The 25,250-nt window shown below is 42.0% G+C and overlaps 1 protein-coding gene across 10 annotated transcripts in view; it reads right to left on the reverse strand.

The window, feature by feature from the left end:
- Positions 1-215: 215 nt before the first annotated feature.
- The window catches only part of PRDM10 (PR/SET domain 10), a 44,836-nt gene continuing 19,801 nt past the window's right edge, over positions 216-25,250 (reverse strand). For all 10 annotated transcript variants that reach the window (XM_083808427.1, XM_083808426.1, XM_083808428.1 and 7 more), the window contains 15 exons: positions 23,970-24,042; positions 23,376-23,493; positions 22,306-22,435; positions 19,915-20,142; positions 15,020-15,367; positions 13,044-13,199; positions 11,847-12,026; positions 10,975-11,085; positions 9,688-9,888; positions 8,963-9,106; positions 7,702-7,872; positions 6,414-6,554; positions 5,442-5,610; positions 4,700-4,812; positions 216-3,721 (listed from right to left, as the gene is read on the reverse strand). In XM_083808427.1, coding sequence (XP_083664553.1) covers positions 3,485-3,721; positions 4,700-4,812; positions 5,442-5,610; positions 6,414-6,554; positions 7,702-7,872; positions 8,963-9,106; positions 9,688-9,888; positions 10,975-11,085; positions 11,847-12,026; positions 13,044-13,199; positions 15,020-15,367; positions 19,915-20,142; positions 22,306-22,435; positions 23,376-23,493; positions 23,970-24,042 — 2,520 coding nt within the window. In that variant the 3' untranslated portion in view covers positions 216-3,484. The remainder of the gene's footprint in view (positions 3,722-4,699; positions 4,813-5,441; positions 5,611-6,413; positions 6,555-7,701; positions 7,873-8,962; positions 9,107-9,687; positions 9,889-10,974; positions 11,086-11,846; positions 12,027-13,043; positions 13,200-15,019; positions 15,368-19,914; positions 20,143-22,305; positions 22,436-23,375; positions 23,494-23,969; positions 24,043-25,250) is intronic.

The raw sequence follows: 25,250 nt of genomic DNA on the forward strand, positions 1-25,250 counted from the left end.
CCGCCGCCATGACGGGGCCCGGAAAGGGCAGGGCTCTCGGTGGGAAAAGGCGGTTAAAACCGGAACTAATAAATAAATGAACGCGCAAATCAATAAATAAATACAGAAATAAATAAATAAAGCCCGGGTTTGGATAAAGAAGTAAATAAATAAAGCCCCTTTTTCACCCAAGGGGGAACGCCAGGGGAAGCCCGCACAGATCACACTGCTCAGTATTTAGAAAAAAAAAAAAGAAATTTATTAATTTCGTTTTTACACCTGCCAGGTAGCACAAGACTATTAACACTAGAACAGTCACTGAATGTACAATAAACATACACATTTAAATAACAGCGGGCAGAGCGATGTGGGACAGCCACTGCAGCATCCCATGGAAACAGCCACGTTTCGTCCCAAGTGCCCGAGCAGTCTGAGAGGCGTAATTTCTTTTTTTTTTAATTTTGATTTTTAACGGGGTGGGGGTACAGAAACTGACCTAAAACACCTACACAGAAAAGCCTGTGGCCCCAGAAGGGCCCATGGCAATTCCCATCTTTGAGCAAAACGTGCCCTGTGCAGGTAGCAGAGTACTGCAGCATTAAGCTCCAGTAGGACATTATTTTAAGAGACACATGTTTGGGGTGGTTCTGGTTTAAAAAAAAAAAAAAAAAAGAATAAAATATAGTAAATCCTATGCCTTCTGCACTGCAGAAACTGGAAAAAAAATGCAAACTTGGCTATTTTTTGTTGTGTTTTGTTTTTGTCTTCTTTTTAAAAGCAGTCCCTGTAGCACAGCTGTGCTGTGGGGCTGTTCTGCTCTCTCCCCCAGTCTGGGTAATCACTATATTTTATTACTTTGGAATGAGAACTCACAACGCTTGATTTCCAGGGACGCTTCTCCCCCGATGAGGCATCAGTTTGACTTAAGACACAGTGAATCACTTAATGCTGGTGTCAAGCTGATGGATAAGTATACTACTGTTACTGTGGGACAGAGCAGAAACTCTGACAAGGAACATGTGAGTTCAAAGATGCTGTTTTACAACTGTTTTCTGGAACACCCTGTAGTTTTCAGCTTTAAATAACTGGTACAAGAACAAGCAACCTCATTCTGTGATCCTTTCTGACAAAGTTGAATATAACAAAGTTTTTTTATTTTCTTGTTTAATCCCACATTCGCAATATCACTAAAGACAAAGTTTGATCATCTCTAAAGACTATAGAGCTTTTAAGACTTAAAAAATGCTCCTGTAGAACAGTGTGCATTTGCAATATCCCATTTCCAGGTTTCCTATTTTCCTATTACTCGTACCACATTTGATTCGTGTTATTAATCTAGCAGTCTGAAAACAGACCATTTTCTTGAAAAAGATGCCACAAGGCAAAGCCAAAACCAAGAGCTCCCTTCTGCTCGCCCAGACGAACATCGTAATGGCCTGTTACTCAGAAGTGCTCAGCAACATGACTTCAAATGAATCAAGGACAACTGCAGTTGCTTGGCTGCATTGCTAAAGTAGATGACCTCCCAAATCCATTGAACTGAAGGACTCATCACTGCACTACACTAAATGGGAGCTCAGGTCTTCATTAACTTTTACCAATCTTGTTAATGCCCCAATTGTTAGTTAATGCCCCAGTACAGTGGTTGCAGTAAGAGAAGAGAAATCCCAGGCACAAATTAATCTATGTTTTGGCAACTCACTTCAAGCTACCTTGAAACAGTTCTGAGCTGTCCAATATTTTAAACAGGATTTATCTCATCATGCACAGTCACTATTTCCATACCATATTTAAAATGTTATTTACCGAAGCAATACATGCTACAAGGCTTTGCCAGCAAGTAACAAGACATCCACTTTTTGAGTCTGAGTGTTCTCTCATGTCTAAGAGCTTTAACTCCATAAGGCCTGACACCACAACCTGTAAACATGTGTAACACCTACTCACATGGTTAATCCTCATCTCAATCTGTGGGAGTACAAACACAAGAGTTCCAGATTCACACTTGATGCAATGTAAGAAGAAATTAATTTAAAAAAAAAAAACAGATCCTCTCTTAGTTGTTCTGGCCTTTCTCAAGGGCCATTAAGACAAAATTTACTTCTTTGCTTTTGTTTTATAAATAAATGTATCCTATGGTGCACTGACATTCTGGGATGAGGTTTCAAGCAGAGTGAATGGAGGTTTAGACACAAACAGTATATCCCATCAACAGTAAATGGAGATGTAGTCATATTCTTGCAAATACCAGAATGCATTAAATAACCAACCAACAAGACCCATGAAGGGGAATTATGTAAGAAAAAAATACACTGCCTTAAAAGATAAAACTTTCCCTTTCTCCTGGTCCCTAAGAATAACATGAGTTCTGTACGTAGACCAGGTCTACCAAAGCAGGCAACTCTTGCAGATGGCTTTCTGTGTCCCATAAATAGTGGTCCATTGGTGTTTTTCTTGTACTTGTTTCCTGAGTCCAAGGCTGGTCATTTTATGAAACAGTGCATTGTTAACAAGGTGTTTGGAAAATCAGCATAACCAACTCTCCATTCAGTCTTCAAGAGAAAAATACATCCACTTTGAGGTGGCAACAGAGATAACTACCCTGCATCTTCAGAGGTGTACTCCTGTACCTGCTTCTCCTGGCAAAACTATCGCTAGAGGTCACAGCAGAAGCTGCTATGCAGGCTAAGGTGAAACTTTTTTGTTTACAGGCAAAAAGGCAATTTTCCCTGCAAACTCCGGAGGGGAAAAGAGATAACAGTGGCTCTGTATTACCATTATGTGCTACTAGGGTTTTGATCAGTTTGTTCCAAACATGGGGTTAAGACTGCACTTTTCCTTCTTCTGGAACTGCTTGGTAAAGTAGGGCAGGGGAGACAGCATGTAAACAGTTTGAGGGGTTGGAAAAATAATAATTTAATGGACTGCTTCTGCACGTCTTCACAGCTTCATTGCTATATCCATCCCCACACACATACACAGTCACTGCTTTGCTGCTGCCCTTTTTCTTCAGGCAGTCTGCTCTCAAGCATATATTCCCTTTCACCTTGGCTGTTGAAACAAAGACAGAAGAAGCGGTTCTGCCATACTCTTGTTTAACAGCTCCTATTAAAAATACACATACAACATAATCTGCCAATTAGCCTTCAGCTGGACAAGCTTTTCCCTTCCAGTTGAAATAAGAGTTGTTTACCAGAGACACTTCCCTGCAGGAAGAAACAAGGGTCAGCAGACATGCCAAAAAAGTCCAGGGCAAGCAGGTTTAATTTCTCCTTTTGTCCTTTTTGTTAAAAGCTGCATAAAATAGTATCCCAGAAGGATTTTGAGGGTACTTCTTCATGGTCACTGAGGACTTCAACCCTCTTAAAGCATTAAGAAGAGCTCCAATATTTTAGTTGAAGTTAAGTGAGCATATACTTTAAAACATATTGAGCTCCAGGACACCCATATATTTGGGCTTCTGGGGGAGGTGGAAAGTACAAGCAAATGACAATGCAAGGCTTCTTCATTCATGTTCTGCTGAGAAAGTTCTTGGTTTAGTGATGTGCACTTCACTGCCCCCATTCCCATTGGTGGTTGTAGTGATTATGTACTGGGTTGTTTGCTGCTGATTACTCGTTTGAGATTCCAATGTATCAGCATGGGCTGGCGGCTGGGAAACACCAACCTGTACCTCACCGGAGAGCGAAGAGTTTTGTTTGACATCCAAATCAGGTTGACCTTCAGATATCACATAGTGAGTCTGCATGAAGAATATAAAAAATAAGTAATTGTTTCATCTTCCATAACTTTTTTGTTGTAACCATCTTCAACTTTCCTGCTGCTGTGCTGAAAGACATTGTGGTATGAACAAGGAATTTTGAAGTTGAGGACATAATGCTTTGAAGTGTTACTTCTGAGACCAAGGTAACACAGATCAGACCCTTGCTTTGAAGTACATTGGACTACTTCGAAATTTGGGTTAGTTATGAACAGTTAAACTATTTATACAGTTAATCCACCATTAGAAATTAAAATAGCAATTTATAATGCAACTATTCTGAAAGTTTCTTCCATTTTCCATATGTTCTAGCAGCAGTTTCATTTCTAGTGTCCAATATCAGTGTAGTAAAACTACCACACTTCCGTACGCTGGATTGTTTCCTAGGTGAGATAGTAATTCTCAGAAATGTTTATGAAACTTGGCTTCATGGATACAGCTTACTTGTAAATATTTTTACTGCACTGAATCATACCTTCTCCTACAAATGTGAATAAGTGAACACTTTAAACCTCAAGGAGGTCATACAAGGGTCTGACAGGCATGGGCCTTGCAAATGTCTACGTGCAGAAAACTTTGTTCTTGACACATGAAGGAATATGATGCTACCTCAGAAAAAGGATATGATTTCCCTTACGCATAGAAGATTACGTCTTGCCTTTTGTAACCTCGAAGTCCACAACATTACTAGATTTCACCAGTAGCAGTTTTCGCCTTAGCCTATGACACAGCATTTCTTAGCTGTTTTGCCTAGAGATTCTACCCGGCATGGAACTCACTACAATCGTTACAGAAAGCCGATGTCCTTTCAGACAATACACTAGGGACCTCTCTAGGTGCACCGTTGCTCTCTGTGGCCCTGTCATCATTTTAGCATTCCTTTAACCTTCAATCTAAAGGCTTTAAAAGCATGATACATTATTCTAGACAAAAAGAAAAGGCCATGATTCTTTTGCTTACCTGAGTAACTGCTTTCACTTGCCCTGTGTTGACAGTGGTGACAGGTGTACCTACAGCTGTCTCTGTGATCACATACTGGCCTTGAGGAATGGCCATCATCTGAATCTCAGATGCTGAAAATTGAAATTGGAGAATCAAAATATTCAATCAAACTCAAAGACCACCTTGAAAGATAATAAAGTCTTGCATCAATAACAAGAGTAGTTGTTGAGGCCTGTGGAGTTTTAAAAGGCTTTTTGCAACCTGAATTTCTGCTCAAGAGAATTACACCGGATTAACACTGGCTGAGGATTCTCTTCATGCATATAACTAACAGCTTGTTCTACCCCCAAGAAATCACAGAATTATCATCCAGAGCTTTATGGACATGAAATCATTTCATGTCACCCTCATCTCCTGTATGACTCTTTGAAGCATCCATCCAAATTTGAACAAGCTGCTATCCACTATATGGATTCCTGCTGAATGCAGGATCCTTGCATTAAAGGTGCCCAGTCTGCCTGTCCAGACTACATACCAAGCAATTATAGACATATAGTTAAAAAAAAAAAAAAGCTAATACAACCATTTTCATTTGTCTAAAATTGTTTAATATTCATAAAGATCTAGGAAGACATGCTCTCCCATTTGGAAGACATGCTCTCCCATTTGGAAGACATGCTCTCCCATTTGTTGGCTGGTATAACGGAGAACACAGCAGTTCTACACACTAGCCAAATTTCCAGTTACTGCTGACACTTACAGTAGCTCCGAAATGAGTTCCATGTGCTGGGAAGATATGTGTGCTGGACTGAAGACCCTTGCTGCTGCTGGAGGGATTGGTTTTGTGTAGATGTAGCTGTCTGCATCTGCGAGGGGCTAAGTTCCTGCTGAGATTGTTGTGAGGAGGGACTCAAAGGTTGACCCCCAACCTAAAAAAAAAAAAAAAAATGGTAAGTGTTCTCCAGCATGCCGAGGGTTGCATGCTTCTGCACTGTTATAAGCATAGCCTCCTTATCAAGGGAAAATGGGGGTATGGGGGGTTTCTATAGCATATTGAGTACAAGAACTGCAAAGCTCTCCTCCCTCCCCCCAGGCTTGTGTCTCTCTGTGGTCAGTAAGAAAAGATTGGCAAAGAGAGACCTGGCTTGCCAAAGGATACATGGGACCCAAGGGAATGGCACAAAGCTGCATCAGGGGGGTTCAGATAGGATATTGGGGAAGGGTTCGTCACTGAGGGTGGTCAGGCACTGGAACAGGCTCCCCTGGAAGTGGTCTCAGCACCAAGCCCGTTGCAGTTCAAGAAGCATTTTGGCAACACTGTCATACATATGCTTTAATTTCTAGGTAGCCCCGCATGGAGCCATGACTCAGTGATCCTTGTGGGTCACTTCCAACTCAGGATATTCTATGATTCTGCAATAGCAAGTCTGACAGAGGATGGAAACCAGAGGCTTAAAACTATCCCAGAGCATGAAGATATTCAATACCAATATATTGAATTTATTTAACCACAAATAGCTGCAAACTTGTCCGTTTCTAGCCATTTATCTCTACCACATATATGCTCTAAAAACTTAACAAATAGCCCTAGGAACATTTGGGAACCACCTGATGATCTCAAAGATGCTCAAGTGGCAGTCATTTCATGTGTGGTCCTTTAACTGACATAGAAAAGACTCTGTCCTGCATCACAGTATGTAATATGCCAGCTGCACAGAGAAGAGTGAAATACCTGCGACGATGGCTGAGTTGCTGATGATGGCTCTGTGACCTGGATGTGCTGCACCTGGATGGCATGCTGTGTGTACGTCTGGGGGTCATGAAGCTGCCCAACATCTACTGTGGAGTGCTGGGACTGGTGAGGTGAGGTAGCCTAGACAGAAAATCGAAGCAGAGGTGTGTATTTTGCATTCTTTGCAGAAGCAGCCATTTAAACTTCTTTGTTTAGCACTGAGGTGGTCGCATCCTGGTGGTATCAGCAGAAAGGACTTGCCTATGGTCATACAAGTTGTCTGTAGCAGAGGCTAGATGGGAACCAAAGGGTCTGAAAAACTGGATTAGTGTCACAACCACTGGGCCATCCCTCTTTGTAAGTATCTGTCCATAAAGTACACACATACTCAAGAACTGCATCTCTTGTACTATAGTTTGACATATCTGTGCCTCAAGACAAAGTGTTCAGTCTTACTGATTAAAAGCTTTCTGGAGCAACACCTGTTAATAATAATTAGTTTAATTACAAGTCTCAGATCTTGATAAATTTAGTATCAGCTGCAGGAATTTGTGCTCCTGTATTGGATTCGTGCTCTTATGTTGTAAAAACAACCATGGTCTATGTTAACTAGGGCAGTTGTTTAGGCCTTTATCAACCAAATTCATAACTAAATTGGTAATAATTAGGTGAGAGAACACTGAATTTCAGACTCATATACAAAGACATAGTAGTTCCAGCTTCATCCAGTACCTACTGGATTTGAAGGCTGTGGTGATTTCTTATAGTTGCCTGAATACAAATTTTCCTCAGCTCACTTATTCTAGCTACACTCTGTTTTTATTTTTAGGAGGCTGTTGAGCATCACAGAGAAGGAATATTCTAATAGATAATACGAATGAAAAAGCAAATGCTTTCTGTACTTCTAAATTTTGGCTCTGGCTCACTGAGAAAAGGAAGTACAAATTAGTCCTCACAACCACAAAAGCAGGTCACCCACTGACCCAGTTTTCCAGTTGCTGGAAAGCCAGCCTAGAGAAGACTCAAGTGAAGTTGGCCAGATAGAAATAAATTAGGACTCTGTTGATAAAGTCTTCATCAAGGTGACTAAGACTGATAGGAAAATTTATGCCCAGTACAGAATGTTTCTGATCGAACCTCTATCCATCATCAAGCAATCTTCCTACACCACTTTATTTTTTTAAGTAACTACTCCTTAACAAACCTCCCAGCAATACAGCCCCAAGGAAGCACAGGCCTGATATGAGAAGGTCAAAAAGCAGATAAAGTTCCCCAGCTGGTTACACACCTGGGCCACTTGAACAACCTGCAGCTGTATGTGCTGAGGCTGTTGCAAGCCCGTCGTGGACTGAGACACTGGGATGTACTGGATCCGCTGGTAATCTCCCTGGGGAGTTCGATAGTCTGTTGTGAGGGTCTGGGACAGCTCCGTCATCGCTTGCGTCAGTAAATCTGTTGTCTGTGCAGATTGAAAGAAAAATGTCTCATAGTGTCTTCTGGACTGAATACCTCTGCAGGGCTGTAGTTCTTTCACTGCACTGAATATAACACTTATACCATTGAGCCTAGTCATTTCTTTACAAGAGCTTAAAGCATATAGAGCATGGCTGATGGGGCCACACGCCATCACCAGGGATCATCTGCTAGTTTTGCTCTATTCTCCAAATGCTACTCAGGATCATCCAGGGTAAACTTAACATACAATAATCATTAAAAAAAAACGAACATTCTGACTTAACACTTTTTTGTCTGGGAAGCTAAAAGACAACGCTTCCAAGTGCAGGATTTTTGTTATCAAATACAGTACTGCTTCCTCAGACATACTCCACCTTTCCTTCTCACCTGCCAGAGTGATGCTTTTCTTGACAACTGTATTTCTAAAATTTGCAGTCACATTTAATGGGTGAATCTGCCCACTATCAAGCCAAACAGTCTCTTATCCAGTTTCAGTCTTCAAATAGGAGTTTTAAAATGTTGCTAATATGGTTTTTAAAAACTTTGCAGCATCCCAGCATCATTAAAGGACACAAGACTGATTTTCTATTCTCCACTTTGACTTCTGCAGCAGTTGATGCATTAGCAGTGGAGAAATCAACCACAGAAGGTTCACAACACTCAGTACTGCACTGCCCAGAAGATTACAGAAGAATTTTGACTCCTCTGAACGGAGTTTGATCCAGTTTTCTGTCTACCATTGTTTAACATGTCCTTGTAATCATCAGCACCCCAGGAGAACAGCCCCAGTGAAAATCCATGCGATGTGAATTCCTGAGTTAATTGGGCATATGTAAAAGTATTACGTGGAGTCAGTAGCACATGTCTGAAGGGAATGGAGTAAGAAAAAAGGTAAATCCTTAGAGCTCTAGAAAGAACTATAACTCCTGGACGAGTAAAAACACAGCACAGATTCAAGAACATAAGTGACCTCGAGTAGTGTCCTAACACATGCTTTGAAATGATATCTGCCAAGAACACGAAGACTACAGCCAGAGGGCTTCTGTCCTGTTTGTTTCCCTCCATTGGCCTGATTTAACATCTTCAATCCTTACCACAACAGTCTCTCCAGTAGTGCTGTCAGTGGTTAGAACGGCAGGAGTGGAGCTGATGACAGCTGTCGCCAGCGGGGCATGTATTGTGTTAGGGAGCTGAGCAAACTCCGGGTGCTTCTTGCGAATGTGCTGTACCATCTTCGTCTACAGAGATGCAAAAGAGCATTAGAAAGATGGTTGGCCTCTCAGCTTCGGGTCAACTGAAATCTAACAGCCACGCAGACTGCAGCTTTTAGGTTTCCCTCAGTAAAGCAGCATGAAGATTCATACTACAGAATTTTCTGGTCAGCAAAAAGGAAACAAAGATCACAAAAATTCTGTTGATTAGAGCTAGCTGATACTGAAGCACTGCCTCAAAAGAACCCATGAGCATTTTTTTAACCCCAACATAGCTAAATATTTTGGGGTCACTTCCCTCCCCCCTTTTTGTTTCCTTACCCTTCTCCCTTGCAACTAACAAGTGCGTAGTTTCCGAGCTTTTCTGTTCGTGACCACATACTGGCAGCATTTACATTTCTTCTTTCAAGCTCATGTCCTCTATTTATGGAACCTTTTTGCCACAAAGCTAGCAGGCTGCGCCTGCATTGTCAGTACGCAGCACGAAACCAGCACTGTGGCTCAGAATAAAAGAGCTTTGCTTACAGACTGACAGATCACAAAGACCAAGGTGAAAGAGCATCGCCAGGGAGAGGCTGTGCTTCGAGGCCAGGAGATGACCCCCATACCTTACTGCTGTACTGTTTGGAACAATGAGGACAGCAGACCGGAGGGGTGGCTATAGTGCCTGTCAGCTGAGTGTGGGTGCTCAGCATGGGATCTGGCTCTCCCGGGCCTGCAGGGCGCAGCTTCCGGATGCTTGGAGGTAGCTCAGCACCAGGATGGTTCTTCAGGATATGTGCTTTGCGCTTGCTGGCACTTTTGTACACCTGCGGGGTGAAAATTTGGAATGAAAATGGTATAAGCCCAAGGTCAGCACAGAAAAGAGATACCAGTTGTCTTCACCTGGAAGGTTTGCACGTTGCTTTAGACAGTACGTTTAGTTAAAACCCCAAAGAATTACATCGCACATGGACAGACATACACATTCTAGTGTTTAATCAGCCTATAAAAGCAACTACTTGTGTAGGACGCAGAAGGTATTTGAGAACATGCTGTCTGCCAGAACAAAGCATCACAGCAGGACAGGAAGTGAAAGGAAGACCTTTTTAGTTCATTCTTGAAGTGCAAATGTCAGGGAAGCCACTGGTAAAAGTTGTAATTTGTCATGAAGGGTGATGCATCCACTCTTGCATGAAGCATCAAATTGCTTTAATAGCGTTCAGTAATTGAAATATTTTTTTTATAACAACTTAGTAGGCACAAACAAATGAATATGCTATAGCATTACTTAAAAACTATCCTTTTTTTCCCTTTAAATGAAAGGAAGGAGTCATCACTGAAGCATGTAGTAAGGGTAAGAACAGTCAGTCAAAATATATTTCCTGGTAAATAAAGGCCCACATACATAAAAAGCAAAAGGCCAGAGAGTAAGAACAGAAACCAAAGTGCAGAAGCAGCTTCGGGCTCTACTGAACACTGGGAATTACTGGCATGTGACTAAGTAAGCTGCTTAAAATAAAAAGGAGTTACAGACTCACTTTTAGAAGTGATACAGAAACCAGAAAAAAAAAAAACAGTGCTCAGGAATTATAGCTAGGTAGGATACTTAGTCCTGTGTTGCAAAAAGTGATATAAGACTAAGGGCGGGTCACTGCTTGCTGGATCAGAGTATTTACATCGTACCTACTCCAAACACAGCAACCACAGGAGGACAGCAATTTTCTATTAGTATTCAGATGTCTTGGCCTAAGTGCATTTCATCTCAATTTCTTTTGGACAGTGCCTGCAGGAATGTTGCTTGCAAGCTCCTCAGAAGAGCTGCAAACCCTGCCAGATGTTGCTATGCAGAGACAAATTGCCTGCATAGGGGTCTAGGACTGAGCTACCCTCTGAGGGCTGACTTCCTTACATACCTTATCACAGTACTGACAGAAATAATCCCTGTTGGGTTTGATGATGGGCAACGTGAGCTCTGGCACCTCTTCTATTTTCATGTCTGGATGTCTCTTTGATAAATGATTCACCTTAGGAGAAAGAAACAGAAGAACAAGAGAGCATATTACGTCTGGAAGCTAAACAATTGCTCCTTCTCCTAGACATGGATAACTGCCAAACCAAAACTGTAGCGATGTTAGCCAGCAGCACCAGAAGCATTTTCTGCTGCAAGGGTTATTGTGCATTCACAATCAGCTACTGAAGGTAAACATGGCCTTGCTAGATCTCATTTACAGTCTCTCTCAAACTAAGATGGGAAGGGGTAAAGTAACTTGTCAGAAACCTCACGTAGCTGAGAACAAGGTAATGCAAAGGACCTCTGCTAGGAGAGATCACAACCCTCATAAAATATGCAGCAAGACATCTTATTGCAAACATCCTGCCACAGCAGCAATTACGGGGCTTGGCCAGCAGAGGCCCCACTCGAGAAGGAGGAAAGAACAGGGAAGACCATCGTGAAAGCTGAGCGGCAGTTAAGGCTGAGCTAAGCGATATATTAATCACATATTCTGTTAAACGCGTTCCAAATCAATCAACATTACACAGTGCTGAGATATGGCGGTGACAAGCAGACATACAAGACAGGCAATGAAATACATAAATGCACACATTTGCTGAGGAGGGAAGACGTACAGGTTTAAAGAAGATGCATAACCTCAAAGCAGCTACAGAATTATCCCAGTTTCACAGCATCCTCATGTTCCAGCCATTGGAATTGTACCTTTATTCCTCAACTACTCAGATGTGAGTACAGTATTTGTGCGAGAAGCTAGAGCACACAGACACTCACCAACATTCCCCTCCGGCGGAAACCCATCATACACAGTCGGCACTTGAACATGAAGCTTTCATAGTCAGTGGAAGCTATGCGAGGCTTGAAAGTTTTTGAGCGGCTGATTCGGTCAGCTTTCTTGGCCTCCCTTTCTGGGTTGTGCATCCTCTGCATGTGCTCTCGCAGTTTGTCTTTCCTCTAAGAGAAGACCAATCACAGGGAATAAATAACAGTAATATCAGCACTGCTTCCTGCTTCTCCTGCTTCACTCCTTCCAGGAGTTACGATGTAAGCCGTTCAGACTTCTCTTTGACTTCTCTCTAGTGCTGCTGATAGAGCTGCATGCGCTGGACAGCACAGCAGGAACCCTTTGGCCTTACTTTTATCATTCAAAAGAAGCTGAGGTTGCTCAGCCACAGAAGCAGAAGCCAAGCTAATGCTAATTTAGTGGCTTCAGTAAGAATGAACCCCTCCACTCTGGCTTTTCTCTGAATTAATCTAAAATATTATATTCTAGGTGTAATTCTGTATGCCTAGAAACTTGCATCGCTTAATGCTCTCTGATGATGGATGGCCTCATGCCCCACAATGGTACTGAGCCTGTCCAGATGCCACCCTGCCTCTGTGGGCACGTGCTATGTCCAGAGCTTCTTCACCAAAAGTCCCTTAGTACCTCATGGGAAACTAAGTTAGCAAGAAGAGGCTGCTGCCACCACGGTTTACGTGGCTCAGCCTGCTCCATCTGTTCTGGAGAGATCTGGAAAGATGTCTGGATGTTACGTGCTGGCAAGATGCATTCCACGGACCCAGGCACCTCAGCCATGAATATTATTAATCCACTGATATCAGTAAGTTTTCTTAGCTAACTTGATAGAAGCAATACAACACAAGCACTTGGCAATTGAGCTGTGTAATGAGCCAGTTCTTAATGAGCAGATGAAACTGCTATTAAATTAACTTATCAGAAATAAGATCTGATACATGAGACGCCCTATTAGGGCAGAGAATGCTGGGCTGGATCTTGCCCCTTTTCCATCAGAAAGGTATGTTGTTAATCCCCCGCTACACAAAGCAGTGCACCTTGCAGGCAAGTCTCGCATGTTTACACGTTGGTTTCGTCCACCTCTGAGAGAATGACCTTATCTATTTGAAAGGGGGGTAAAGAATGTCATTCTGCACCTGTATCAGGAATGGTCCAGTCAAGAGTCATCTCACCTTGAACTGCTTGCCGCACGTGGAGCACAGGAAGTCTTTGCGGTCTGAGTGTCGCAACATATGGAGGCGCAGCTTGTCAGGACGGCAGAAAGCCTTGTCACATTCTGTGCACTGATAAATCTTTTCTGAATGGAAACTGCGTACGTGTTTCTTGACCTAGAATTGCAGATCACAGAATAATGGAATTTATTCAAAAAAAAAAAAAAGGAAGCGTGTGTGGTAACAGGTAACAGCCTCAGAAATCCTTACCAAAAAAGAAAAAAGGGTTCTAAGAGTTCTCTAATCTGCTCTAGCTTAAAAGGAAGTTGAAGTTTATCAGAACAGCTGGTATCTTGGTGATACTTTCTATAAAGCCATGACATCTCTTATGCATCTGGATAGACGATTTAATTTCCTCAGGACTGATTCTTGAAGGCATCAGCTACTGCACAGTTGAGTACTCAATGGCCAGCAAAAGTCCATGATGTACTGGTTGTACTGAATCATCCTTGAGTTAACATGTTCATATAAGGTTCATTATCTTTACTTCATTTGTAAGAAATCCAAGTGCAGGGACTAATTCCTTTCAGTCAGGAAGAATGAGCTGTCAATTACAATTGGCAAAAAAGCAAGCCAAGAGAAAAGCATTTGTAAAGGATTCCTGAATGGCAATTACTTTTGCATACTTTGGGACTACTCTTGACCTCTTGAAGCATCCTTTTTTTTTTTTTCTTTCTTCTTCAATAAAATAACTAATGAGGTTTGACATGAAATCCAAGCACTATTCAAGAATTGGATTTCCAATGAAATCTTTATCATCTTCTAATGCTGATCATGCAAGGAACAGCTCTGTTGCTCAGAGAAGCATTTAAGAAGTAGGCGGTGATCTATGGTGACTAAACTTAATTATTCATGTAACACCAAATGAAAAATTCATCTTTAAGTTTCAAAACAAGGCCAAATAGCTGGAAAAAAGCTGTGCAATCTTCTGCCTTGGTCAATTTCACAGGAAAGTTTAAGGGGAATTAGGCTGCAGAAAAGCATTTCTGAATCATCAACATTTTTCCTTGTTCAACATTTACAGAAGATGAAGTTTCTTTGCAGTGATGGAATTATATTAGTAAACCACTTTTCCCCATCCTTTCATCTCCAGCCTATCGAACAGTCTATCAGTTCCTATTACTTGACATAAACTAGATTTCTACATTTCAATTTAAGTCAAGCAGCTCAGCAAGACATATGGACCTCTTTGTCCATATGAAGTGTAACGACTGCGTGCACAGTACATCTCAGCTTTTTTTTCCTTACCAACCATGAAAATAACATACTTAAATTCTATTGATGGTCTTCTCCAACGCTCAAAGTAGGTACATTACTCACTACTCCAGCACAACTCTCCTAAGCATCATGCAGAGAGAACGGGAAGAATAAACTACCCAGCCTGAGGGACAAGTCAGGAGGCAGACTGTACTGATCTGCCCTGGCATTTCTGCAAGGTTTTCAGAGGAATTACCCTGGCAAAAACAGTCAAGGGATGAAAAAACATTTGTAACATGCAACACCATTTTTTTTTTGTTTTGTTGTTGTTGTTTTTTGATTCAGAGGTTTAACAAAAAGGACAAGGTGCATTTGAGTATAAGCTGGATCCAGCAAAACACAAAATTCCTTTTGTGCCCTGGATTTGTGCTGACTAAAGGTAGTTGAGACCTCTTTCTTTAGAGATTTCCAGGGGATAAGGGACTCCAGCAGTACATAGCGTTCTAATGCATGTTGAAATACCACATCTAACGATTCAGTGGAAAAAGCATTTTAACAGCATAAAACAACATCTAGCAATGCTTGGTCATTCTTCCTAATTTTGGAAGACATGGGCCCCTTTATTTTGTAAGAAAGCCCAGACATGCAGTACTATACAAAAACAGTACTGAAAAATTCTTAAACAGAGTAGCTTGCAAGAAACCCAACAGGCAAGACTTTAAATCAGGATGGCATCTCACCTGGATAAAATCTGGAAAGCGCTTTTTGCAGGTAGGGCAGGTGAAATACCCATCGTTAACGTGGATGGCCACGTGATCTTTAAGCAGATCCAAGCGGTCAAAGGACTCAGGACAGAAAATGCAGGAGTACGTTTTCTGGTCCATGTGGAACTTCATGTGGCTCTCAAGAGCACCACTGTTGATGAAGCCCTTGTTGCAGATGTCACAAGTCAAAGGGCAGTTCCCCTCCCGTCCATGAAACCGCAAGTGCTGATCCAGTTTGTCCTTTTCCCGGAACGCCTTCCCACACTGGAGGCATTTGAACGGGCGAAAGGATTTCCGGATAAACAGGTGCTGAAGAGCCGCATTCTGAAAGAAACATCAGAGCATTTATTATTATGCACAGAGCCCATATACAAATATTTTCAAGATAAAATACAGAAGATCAGTGAACTTAAACTTCAGAAAACACTTCTGAGTTAGTCTCCATCTCACAGAAGAGGAGGCTGTGACGGACAGAAGTTAAAGGAAATACCTGCAATTATGCACCAACTTAGGAAAAGAGAATGCCAAAGTTCCCTCTTCTGTCCCTGTTTCCTGCTGACTTAGCTAACCTTTGTCTTTAGCATAGCATTCTTCTGTAAAATAGAACTAAATCCCTCGCCAAACTACAGACGTTGGCCTGAGAAGAGAGCTGCAGTTCCAGCTCATTTTTCAGGACTGGGCCATGGTTCAGCCACCATCCTATTGCTCTGCCTTTCATGCAGGAGCAGGGCTTATGAAATTCGACAGCCCGTTCCAAAAATCAGCTTCTGCAGAGATCACCACAGAGATGTGCAGCAGTGGTTTAGCATTGCCTAGAAAACTTCTGGTGGAATATATACATTCGAGAGGTGCTGGCCTAAACCTTTTTGCTGTTATTGAAAGGAATAGTTTCAAAACGTTACAGCAGGGGCAGAATGGCAGATTTACAAGCAACAGGTAGGAAACTTGTGAGCAGTTTGTACTTCTTTGCCATTTAGCATCTATCACGTGTGAGAGCCTGAAAATGAAGAAGATGAATGAAAAAACACACAGTGCTAAATCAAGAGAAAATCCAATAGATTTTGTTGGCTACTCAAAAGGGTAGTTGATTATACACAGTCAAACTTGAAATTGCTTTTCTTGGTATTGCAAGAAACTAAGAATATTGTGAATTGAGCATAATGTGAGTTGTGCAAATATTCATTTGAAGATTTAATACACTAGACTGCTCTTTCCCTTTTTCTGCACTTTTCTACTGTATGTAATTTCGCTTCCCAATCCCTGCTTTGTTTTGGTGTATGCTTTTCTGCAAAATTTCATTATTCTTCTTCCCTCCCCCCACTTTAGATTAAAGCAATGGAGCCATTCCAGTCCCAATACCAGAGCTGTGAACAGCTAGTGATGGACAAGCTGGCTACAGAAAGAGGTGAGGATGTTCCGGGCCTGCATATCAATATCGGATGATAACTTAAGTTGGTAAGTTGCAAAGCTTGAAGTAAATCGTATGTCTGGATGCATGAAATATCACAGCAGACTGTCACCCATATGGTATGGAAAAGAGACCATGATACTGCTATTTCTCTGCAAGAAATCTGAGGAGCATTTACTCTTCTGCAAAGTAAGATCTACACCCTGTCATTTACTGATGCCTTCTCTGTTCAGATGTTATACACAGGATCTACATCATGATAGTTAGGAGAAATAGTGCTAGAATATTGCTGGCACCTATGCTTACCCACATTCAGCGTTACATACTTCTGCATGAGACACAGTCAAGACTACTGCAAACAGATTTCCCTGGTTTCCTCTCTCCTTTTCTTGTGGTAATGCCTGGGCTGCCATTTGCTGTGTCCCGTAAGTCTGCACCAGCAGCTGACATTGAGAAAGTCAAGTTAGGAGCTCCTCTGCTGTAATGAGGAAACAGCTTGGGAATACTGTGAAATGCTGTGCTAGAGACTAAATTAGTGAACCTGAATAATCCTTTTTACCATGTGAACTGCAGAGGTAAACCTATATTTCCATTCCAGGAAAAGGAACATGATAGCGACTGTTTTACTATCAAAGACCATAAAAAGCAAACAGTTTCAGACAGGAGAGCTAAACGAACCCTTCCGGCCATCTCCATTTTACAGATGACGAAATGGAGACAATGGGAAACACAGGGGTCTGCTGGAAGTGACACCAGACGTTTGTAAAATGGAAACATCCACCTTCAATTTGTAATTAGTTAATATGAAAATGACTAGAAAAATGTGAATTGTTATTCAGGTAACAGTTCTGGACATTGGTTGCTTAAAGAAGGACAGATAAGACAACTGATGATGTGGGGGGTCAATCAGGAGACAGTACACAGAAGCTGGACAAAACACGGAAGGCAATGTTGTTACGTACCATTTGATTAGATACAGCAACAAAAACCACACAATGAAACAAAAAACAAACCTACCTGCAGCTCCAGCTGAGCAGGCAGCATTGAGGGAGAGAAAAATACTTATGTTATGCAATGGACTTTAAAACAGAAGCCTTGACTTCTGCAGTAGTCCTCCTTCTGTGGGTCACTATGAGGGCCAGCTCTTCGAGCTAGAGTTTTCTCTCCATTGAGATTTTTGCCTTAGGAAACACTAAACAGATCTTCAAGGTTTACCCTATAGTTAATAACTGCCCAAGAGGAGTTAAAGGGCAAAGATAAAAAAGCACAGATAATCTTGAAGGTGTTTTGTGTCCTTTTATGTTTTCTCAGATTCAGAGTTGATTATAATGACGTAATGTGTACTGCGGAGCCACAGTGAGAATGAAATGCTTTTAGCAAAAGGGAATAGTTAGGGCAGGAAGACAAGGAGACAAGGATTGGAAGGGTGGAAAGTTGAGGCATGGGGACTTTTTGAACCTCATCTTACTGATTGTACCCTTTGTTATACAACCTGTTACATTTCTTCTTTCAGAATGAAGGAAATGACTGTACCTTCCGAATCATATCCCTATCATGCCAGTTGCTTCCTCTGAATAAAGCAGACACCTACATGAAGGACATGTTAGGATCAGGTCCGTGCGTTAAAAAAAAAAAAAGCCATTTGGAAATGCAGGAGGTTTCTGAAATCACCCTGTAAGTACTCTGCATGCTGCCCAGAGCTGAAATTAAAAATACATATATATTCCTTTTGTCTGCAGACAACAATGCAGCTCTATTTTCTTACAGAACTTGGGTGGGTGTATCTCTTTTCAATACTAAGGAAGGACTGCCATACTTAAGGTCAGATCTCCAAGGAAACTCCACAGGCTCTAAAGCAGAGGCTGAAAAATGAACTGATCCTATCAGGACTTGAACCTAGGGCACCAGAGCTCAGTACTTCCAGCTAGAATGAAAGCACTCTCAGAACATCACTGCCTTAAACCTTAGAAAAGCTGGAGCAATTCACAAAGGATCATTGTTTCTGCAAATGCAGTGCTACGAGTCATAAGTAAGAACTAGAGCTACACAGGTCTCCAGATCACAAGCAACAGTCAAGACTTTCGACCTGTTCTTTGGAAATTAATGACATACTACGCTCTTATAAAACCAAGTATTTGCTCTTTTATAATACTACGTTCGTGCTATTATAAGAAGGTGCTGTGAATAGTTGGACAGAATGAGCATGTATAGGGTGCCAGAGCTCGATGTGATTTTTCAGTGGTTAAAAAGTAATGCAGCTAGTTTCCTGTTATCTCAAACTGTTGTTGCTCAGCCTGACGCAATGTGGAAAGGTGCTATGCAACAACCCGTGTGCCATTCTGCCAATGCCCCTATCTTGAAACATCTCCAGGACTCTGCTGAACTCAAGCTGCTGCATATATACAAAGCTGGGGGGATTTGGTGATACAAACATGTCACCGAGGACTAAACCACCACTGCACTCCTCTTATTTGTGATACATTTGTGTAAGTTTTCAGGGCACAAAAGCTAAGCCACAAAACAAATAAATAACTTCAGAATTTCTTTCCTTTTCTTCCCACATTTACTGTTTGCCAAAATCTTCCTTCTGTATTTATGGGGCACCATCACCACTGGTCTTGCACACATATTGCTCTAAACTGAGATCAAAATTCGGCTCAGCATCTTCCTATACAGAACAGTTACTCAACTCTTTTCTAATCCTTTCTCATCCCCTAAAAGCAAAAGTCTTACCCCAATTGCAGCTGTTCCTTTCTGTAATCAAAATTTTACACATGGAAGACACACAAAGATTTTCGGCTAAATAAACCAATCTCACAGTTACATGGCTTGAAGGATTATTTGCTTGAATCATTTCCCTCCCACGCACAGTAGAGAAAAAACAGCTCACCCAGTTGACACAAAGCTCAGGTTTGAAGCATTTTCTGTCTGTACACAAAGTTGTTAGCATAGGTTTTAATCTCACAAACAGGCAGGTTTGCTACCCCAAGAAAGTATTTTATCACTATCATCATCAAGTAAGTGGATCTAAACAGAGGTCGTGGTTCCTTTTTGGCAACTATTTGCAAGCCAAGAGTTCTGAGAGAGACAGATGGTGCTGTGAACAAGTCATTAGTCTGTGCCACAGTACCATGATCCAGCCGGCTGTTTGAAGCACTCCTGCTTGCCAGCTCGGATGGACTGTGCTCCTGTGAAAGAATTACTGTGCTGGAATTGAATCAGCTCCAATTGGTGACCAGTTCTCGATAGCATCTCATGAGATACCCGTTCTTTACATGGTATTTGTCTTACTCTCAGAAGAAAGAAGTTTGCTAGGAATGAGATGCTTTATTCAGGACTTGGAAATGGATACTACAGTGGGAAAAAAGGACCAGCTGCTCCTTGCGGGCAGGTCCAGCATTCTGTGCATTACAGCAAGTGGAGAGGGTGAGAGAAGACATGAGCCGCCATCCTCTCTGCTTACCCTGATACGTTTTGCTCGCCTCATGTCATCTGCTGTCATGGTGCTCTGCGTAGGCACCGTGCTCTCATCGTGCTGCGGCTGGATCTGTAGTGGGTGGTTTTCTGACTGCTGCTCCAGTGCCGACTGTGTCTCTGATGGCACTGGAGTCTGTTCCTGCTGCTCCAACCCATTCAGTGTTGCTTGTCCGGCCTCATCAAACTGCCCCTTGCTGGAAAAATGCAGCAAGTCCTGAAATCGCAAATCATACAACCAGTGATTATTCCCCCCACCCACTGAAAAATGCTTTGATATTACTCAGCAGACAACCAGATTTCTACATAATCACAAGCTATAAACAAAATGTGTCTACACTAACTCTTTGCTAATGTGTTCCTTTGATGCTCTCAGCAGTTCCCCTCCACCTACAGCAACAACATTCAGAGCACTGGGGAAGAAGTGCTGCAGGTAGGTGACTTTTTTGGCCATCGTATTATCCACAGCTGATCGGACACGGACAATCAGAGACCCAGCTGTTAATAGCCAAACAAACTCTTCTGCACTAGTGACTCCGTTACTGCTTTAATCAAAGATGATGTAGGTTGACCTGTAAGAAATGTTAAGACCAAAGTGAGTAGCACAGACCGGGCCTCCAGGAAAAGCAGAGAAATTCTCTCTTGTTGAAATTGTTGACATTTTGAAACATTATCATGTATTGATATGCAGTGTCTCTCCTTTCTAGCAAACTAGCTGGAATGATGAACTGGAGAGTGACAAACGAGATCATTATACTGTGCAGTGTGTTTTACTATCCAGTTTCCAAGCTCTGCATACTCTCATCTGCCCAGCTGCATACATTACTTATATTTATCACACAAAGCTGTTTTCCTCCTCCTTAACATTATCATAAAAAGAGGGAGGGTGTTGGGAGCAGGAAGTACACGCCACAATCTACATTTGTTTTCCTTATAAATTCCAGTAACTCCTCTGGGATGTAAGCCTCCAGTATTTGAAGGAAAAAAAAAATATAGATCCTTATGTGAAGTCACTTACAACGCAACTAAGGCAACTTAAAAGCACAAGCTACAAATACTGAGCACCAGAAGTATCAGCTCAACGCTGGTGCTATCAAAGTGCAAAGGTAGGCAAGGGAGAAGAAAACCAGTGAGATGCCAGAGGAGTGCAGCTGTTACAAACCATGAACACTTACCAGACAGAGAGACTTGCAGAGCAGTATACTATTCAAAGTCCAGTCCTGGTCTAGGTGGCAAATTTCCTCACTCGCTGACACTAAACTGTGGTCATGACATCTCGAATCTCAAGTTCTCAGGCAGATGAGCTTGTGCCTAGTCATTAGCAAGATGGGCAGACCTCCAAAGACCTGGGACATAACCATTTCCCTGCTCATCTGTATAGACACATGTGAGCTAACTCTGGGCCATGCTCCAAGCTCAGAGGATGCGAGCCACCTCCAGCCCTGAGGCCACTCACACCCATTAGTGTGGGACCGTGCCCAATAAGCCTCGTCTCTCTGGAGAGAAGAGTTACAATGCAGCATTATGTTTACTTGCCTAAATGGAGCTGATTTGTGGTTCAATTTGCAAAGAGGGTGATGTCGTCTGCAACTGTCTGCATTTAATGTCAAATTTAGGGCAATACTGCATGCTCAGAAAACAAACAGCAGGCACTCACAGGCAATGTATACATTCCTTCCTCTGAGGCAGCACTGACCATGACCTAGTGAGATGCCAGAGGAAAATTACCACTCCGATTATCAGCTTTCAGCTAAGTCATAAAACTGAGCCATTGATTCCTTGTGATACCTTTCATAAAAGGACTTGGTGGTAACCCTAAGCCTGGTCAGCATTAAACAGACTTTAGCATTTTACTTATATCCGTGCATCGCATTAGGTCCCTACAGAATATAACCAGCAGCCAAAACCAACTATAACCAACTTATTTTACAATAACTTTTTGCAGTAACTATGCCTACAGAAGGACCTTTTGTTAATATTAAAACATTATAAAGAATCATAGCTCAAACTGATTTAATTCTACCAGCAACAGTTATAAGAGCAGACTCTGACTTCATGTTCCAGAAAGGACAAACGTGAACCTAAATTCCCATTACAGTTTTATTGTCTAAATTACTTCTGTGATGCTGCTAAACAGCCGCAATAACCTATCTCACTGCTAAGTGCTTTGGGATAAAAGTTGCTGTAGAAATGGAAGAGGTTTTACAAACTTTAGAGATGGAAAGTGGCATGTTCCCCTGGCAAAGAATCACAGCTAGAAAAAACAAGATTTACATGGGGATAAAGCAGTACACCCTCAACGATGCCCTAGTTTTTCTCGTTGGAAGTTTATAACCCACGGTATCTTTTTTTTCTCCTCCTCTCCATCCCCCAAATATACCTGTGTTCCTTCTTCACACTTTTCTCCGTTTTCACTGGTTACTTCCATACGCATGAATTTGGGAGGGCGCCCTGGGCGTCTGCCTGGTCCAAACCTCCTCTTTCCTCGCCCACGACCTCTGCCCCTGGCTCTGCAGAACACATTGTGCTCCAGGTTAGAGACAAAAAGAGATGAATTTGGAATCCCCACTCATTTTATTCATTCTTTCTCAGCAACTGTTATTCACCCATTCGACTCAGTAACAATGGCCTGCAGTAAATAACAAAACTTGAAGAAATTCTGGCAAAAAAAAGTGCATCGGTTGGTACTTATTTATGTTGCACTCTGAGAAATCAAAGCCCAGAACACATTAAAATTGTGGGACCGAAAGGACTACTGCCTTCTAGCAAGTCCTCAGCCATGGCAACTCTCCTACTTCAACACCCCAGTGTACAGTGTGTTGAAAAGCACTTTCAGGTAGATGGAACAAGTGCACAAAGAAACCAATTTAAAACCTGAAGCCATAACATCCCTCCCCAAAAAGGCACTTGGCCACTGATGTCAGGCAGTAAGCTGAAGGGAACAACGTTGTGTAAAGGAAAACAAAAGCAACAACAAAAAAAGCAGCCACTTGCTAAGTTTCAGGAAAAAGAAGGAACCAATGTCTCTTTCTCCCTGAAAGATGTTTCTAGATTCAGCTTTTAATAGGTTGGGGTAACTATCTTCTCAGTTCAGTGGGGAGCCAAAGCACTAGAGGTCTCACTCTTTGAGCTCTGCATCTGGGTACATCGGAGAAGCATCAGTATTTCACTAGTTAGAATGAAATACTGCAGTTTAAGTCTGGGGAAAAAAACAAAACCCAGAAAACTCACCAATTTCAATGGGGGTATTTATTTTCTTCAACCTATTTCTTTTGTGAAGCCCCTCACACCAGTCAGCTTCCTAGTGCCATATTCTCACCTTCTGGTGCTGAGCCATTCTCTCATGTGTCCCCAAGTTGGTTAGTAAGATCTGTAGGGCAAAACCCCTTCCTTCTGCAAATTTTGGGAAGCACCACAGTGATATAAAGACAAAGCTAAAGCTTTCAGTACCTGCTGAAGAAGTCCAGCTTCTCATCATGGGAGTTAAGGTGCTGCTGGAGTTGCTCTGAGCTCATGAAGCGACGGTTGCACTCATAACACGGCCAGTTCTTCTCTTGCTCTCTGAGAACTATATTCCATCGGAAATGTCAATAACAGCATTTCAGTCACCACCAATTAAATGCTTCATTTTTTTTCCCAAGCATTTCTATCCTCTGTGGGCCATATTTCTCCCCTGAAGGTAAGACAGACTGCAGAATACCCAGCACAACTCCATTTAGCTTTGCTTTTATCCCCCCTACACTGTGATATGATTGCAGCTCATTGTAGAAATATAAAAAGGTCACTGGGGAAAATTCACATGGACTCCATACACTGCTTGAAATTCAAGAAGATTTTGAAGCAAACCCTTGCATGGAAGAGCACCTACAGGACTGTGTGGCTCTGGTATAAGCTAGGTGAGGTCAACAGAAATTTCTCAATCTAAAGCAGTAGCACAGAAACACACTTCTTTCCAGCAGCATATAGGCCCTGTACTTGAAACCGAGAAATCCAACACCCAAGCACCATTACACCCGAAACACAGAAAGCAGAAAAGCCTATTACCCTTCCTTTCCTCCTCAGATATGTCATGGATCTTCTGGTTCACAAATTCTGCGTACGAGGCAGCGTACCACACCTGCAGCAGGAAATACAAGGTAACGTAACACTTTCTTAGACGGAACAAGAACTAAGAGGAATGTGTTTGTCAACATTTTTTAGGCAACACATTTACTTTATTCACCTCAACTCTTATTCTTATTGCTCCTTTCATTCTCGATAATAAAGCCTGTTGAGATCAATATACCCCTGCTGACGAATAGAAGAGCTTTGCTTAGAAAGCATATCCATTTAATTTTAAGGTATAGCCTCCTAATACGAATGTTAATCTCACACATGGCTACCAGTAGTTCTAAAGGAAATGGGATTAATCTCTTTGGATCTGACTGTATGACTGTAAAGCACGGATGCCAGCAAGGCACTACAACTTGAGAGGGCAGTTCTACCACGAGGAATGGAGCAGCTCTAAATTGAGGGGATGTCCCATTTCTTTTCTGCTCTCTTTACACACAGACAACAGGCAGCACGGTCTGCAGAGACTCATGTAGAGTGTTCCTCCACTTCCAAAAGACTGGAGCAATACGGTCCTGCTTCCCAGAGCAGAGGACTGGCTGCCAAACTGCAGCAGGCTGGACCCACTTGCATTTTAAGAGCAATTTGGGGAACACTTTTAGCAGAGACCAACACAAGGGAGAAAGACAAAGGTTACTGGAGCCTAAAATCAGACAGTTACATTTAACTAAGAATTTTTGCACCATTTCTCGTCTTATCTTACTGTTTTATTACAAAAACTCAATTTTGAAAGAGATATTTTCAGGAAGGCATTAACAGGTTTTCAGCATGAGAAACCTGGGCAAGTTTAAGCTTGGAGTGGGCCACGGGTGTTTTCACAGCAGCGGTGAGAGCAACACTTCTAACCCCTTCGAAGACTCACTCAGCAGGTGTGTGTTACTTCGCAGCCACCTCACCAGCCGGACAAAGGTGGAAGCCTGGAGCTCCTAAACTACTCACCTGACGTGCAATGCACAAGTTTCCACAACTTTAACTGCCTGATCCTCCTAGTTCGATCTTTGGACTGAATTTGTATCGATGCCTTATATCCACTTAGCGAGGAAAACACACTGTACAGCTTGGGTAATTTGCTGCCAATTATCAAACTGATTTTACCCCAAAAGACATTACTAACACATGGAGCAAGAAAAATGGTGCTTCTACAGGCAGGTCTGTACAGATTTAATTAAGGTCTGATTTCAAATTGATTAAAGAACAGTTGAAAAATGATGCTTA

Source organism: Anser anser, assembly GCF_964211835.1.
Source record: "Anser anser genome assembly, chromosome: 22".
Classification (NCBI taxonomy): domain Eukaryota; kingdom Metazoa; phylum Chordata; class Aves; order Anseriformes; family Anatidae; genus Anser; species Anser anser.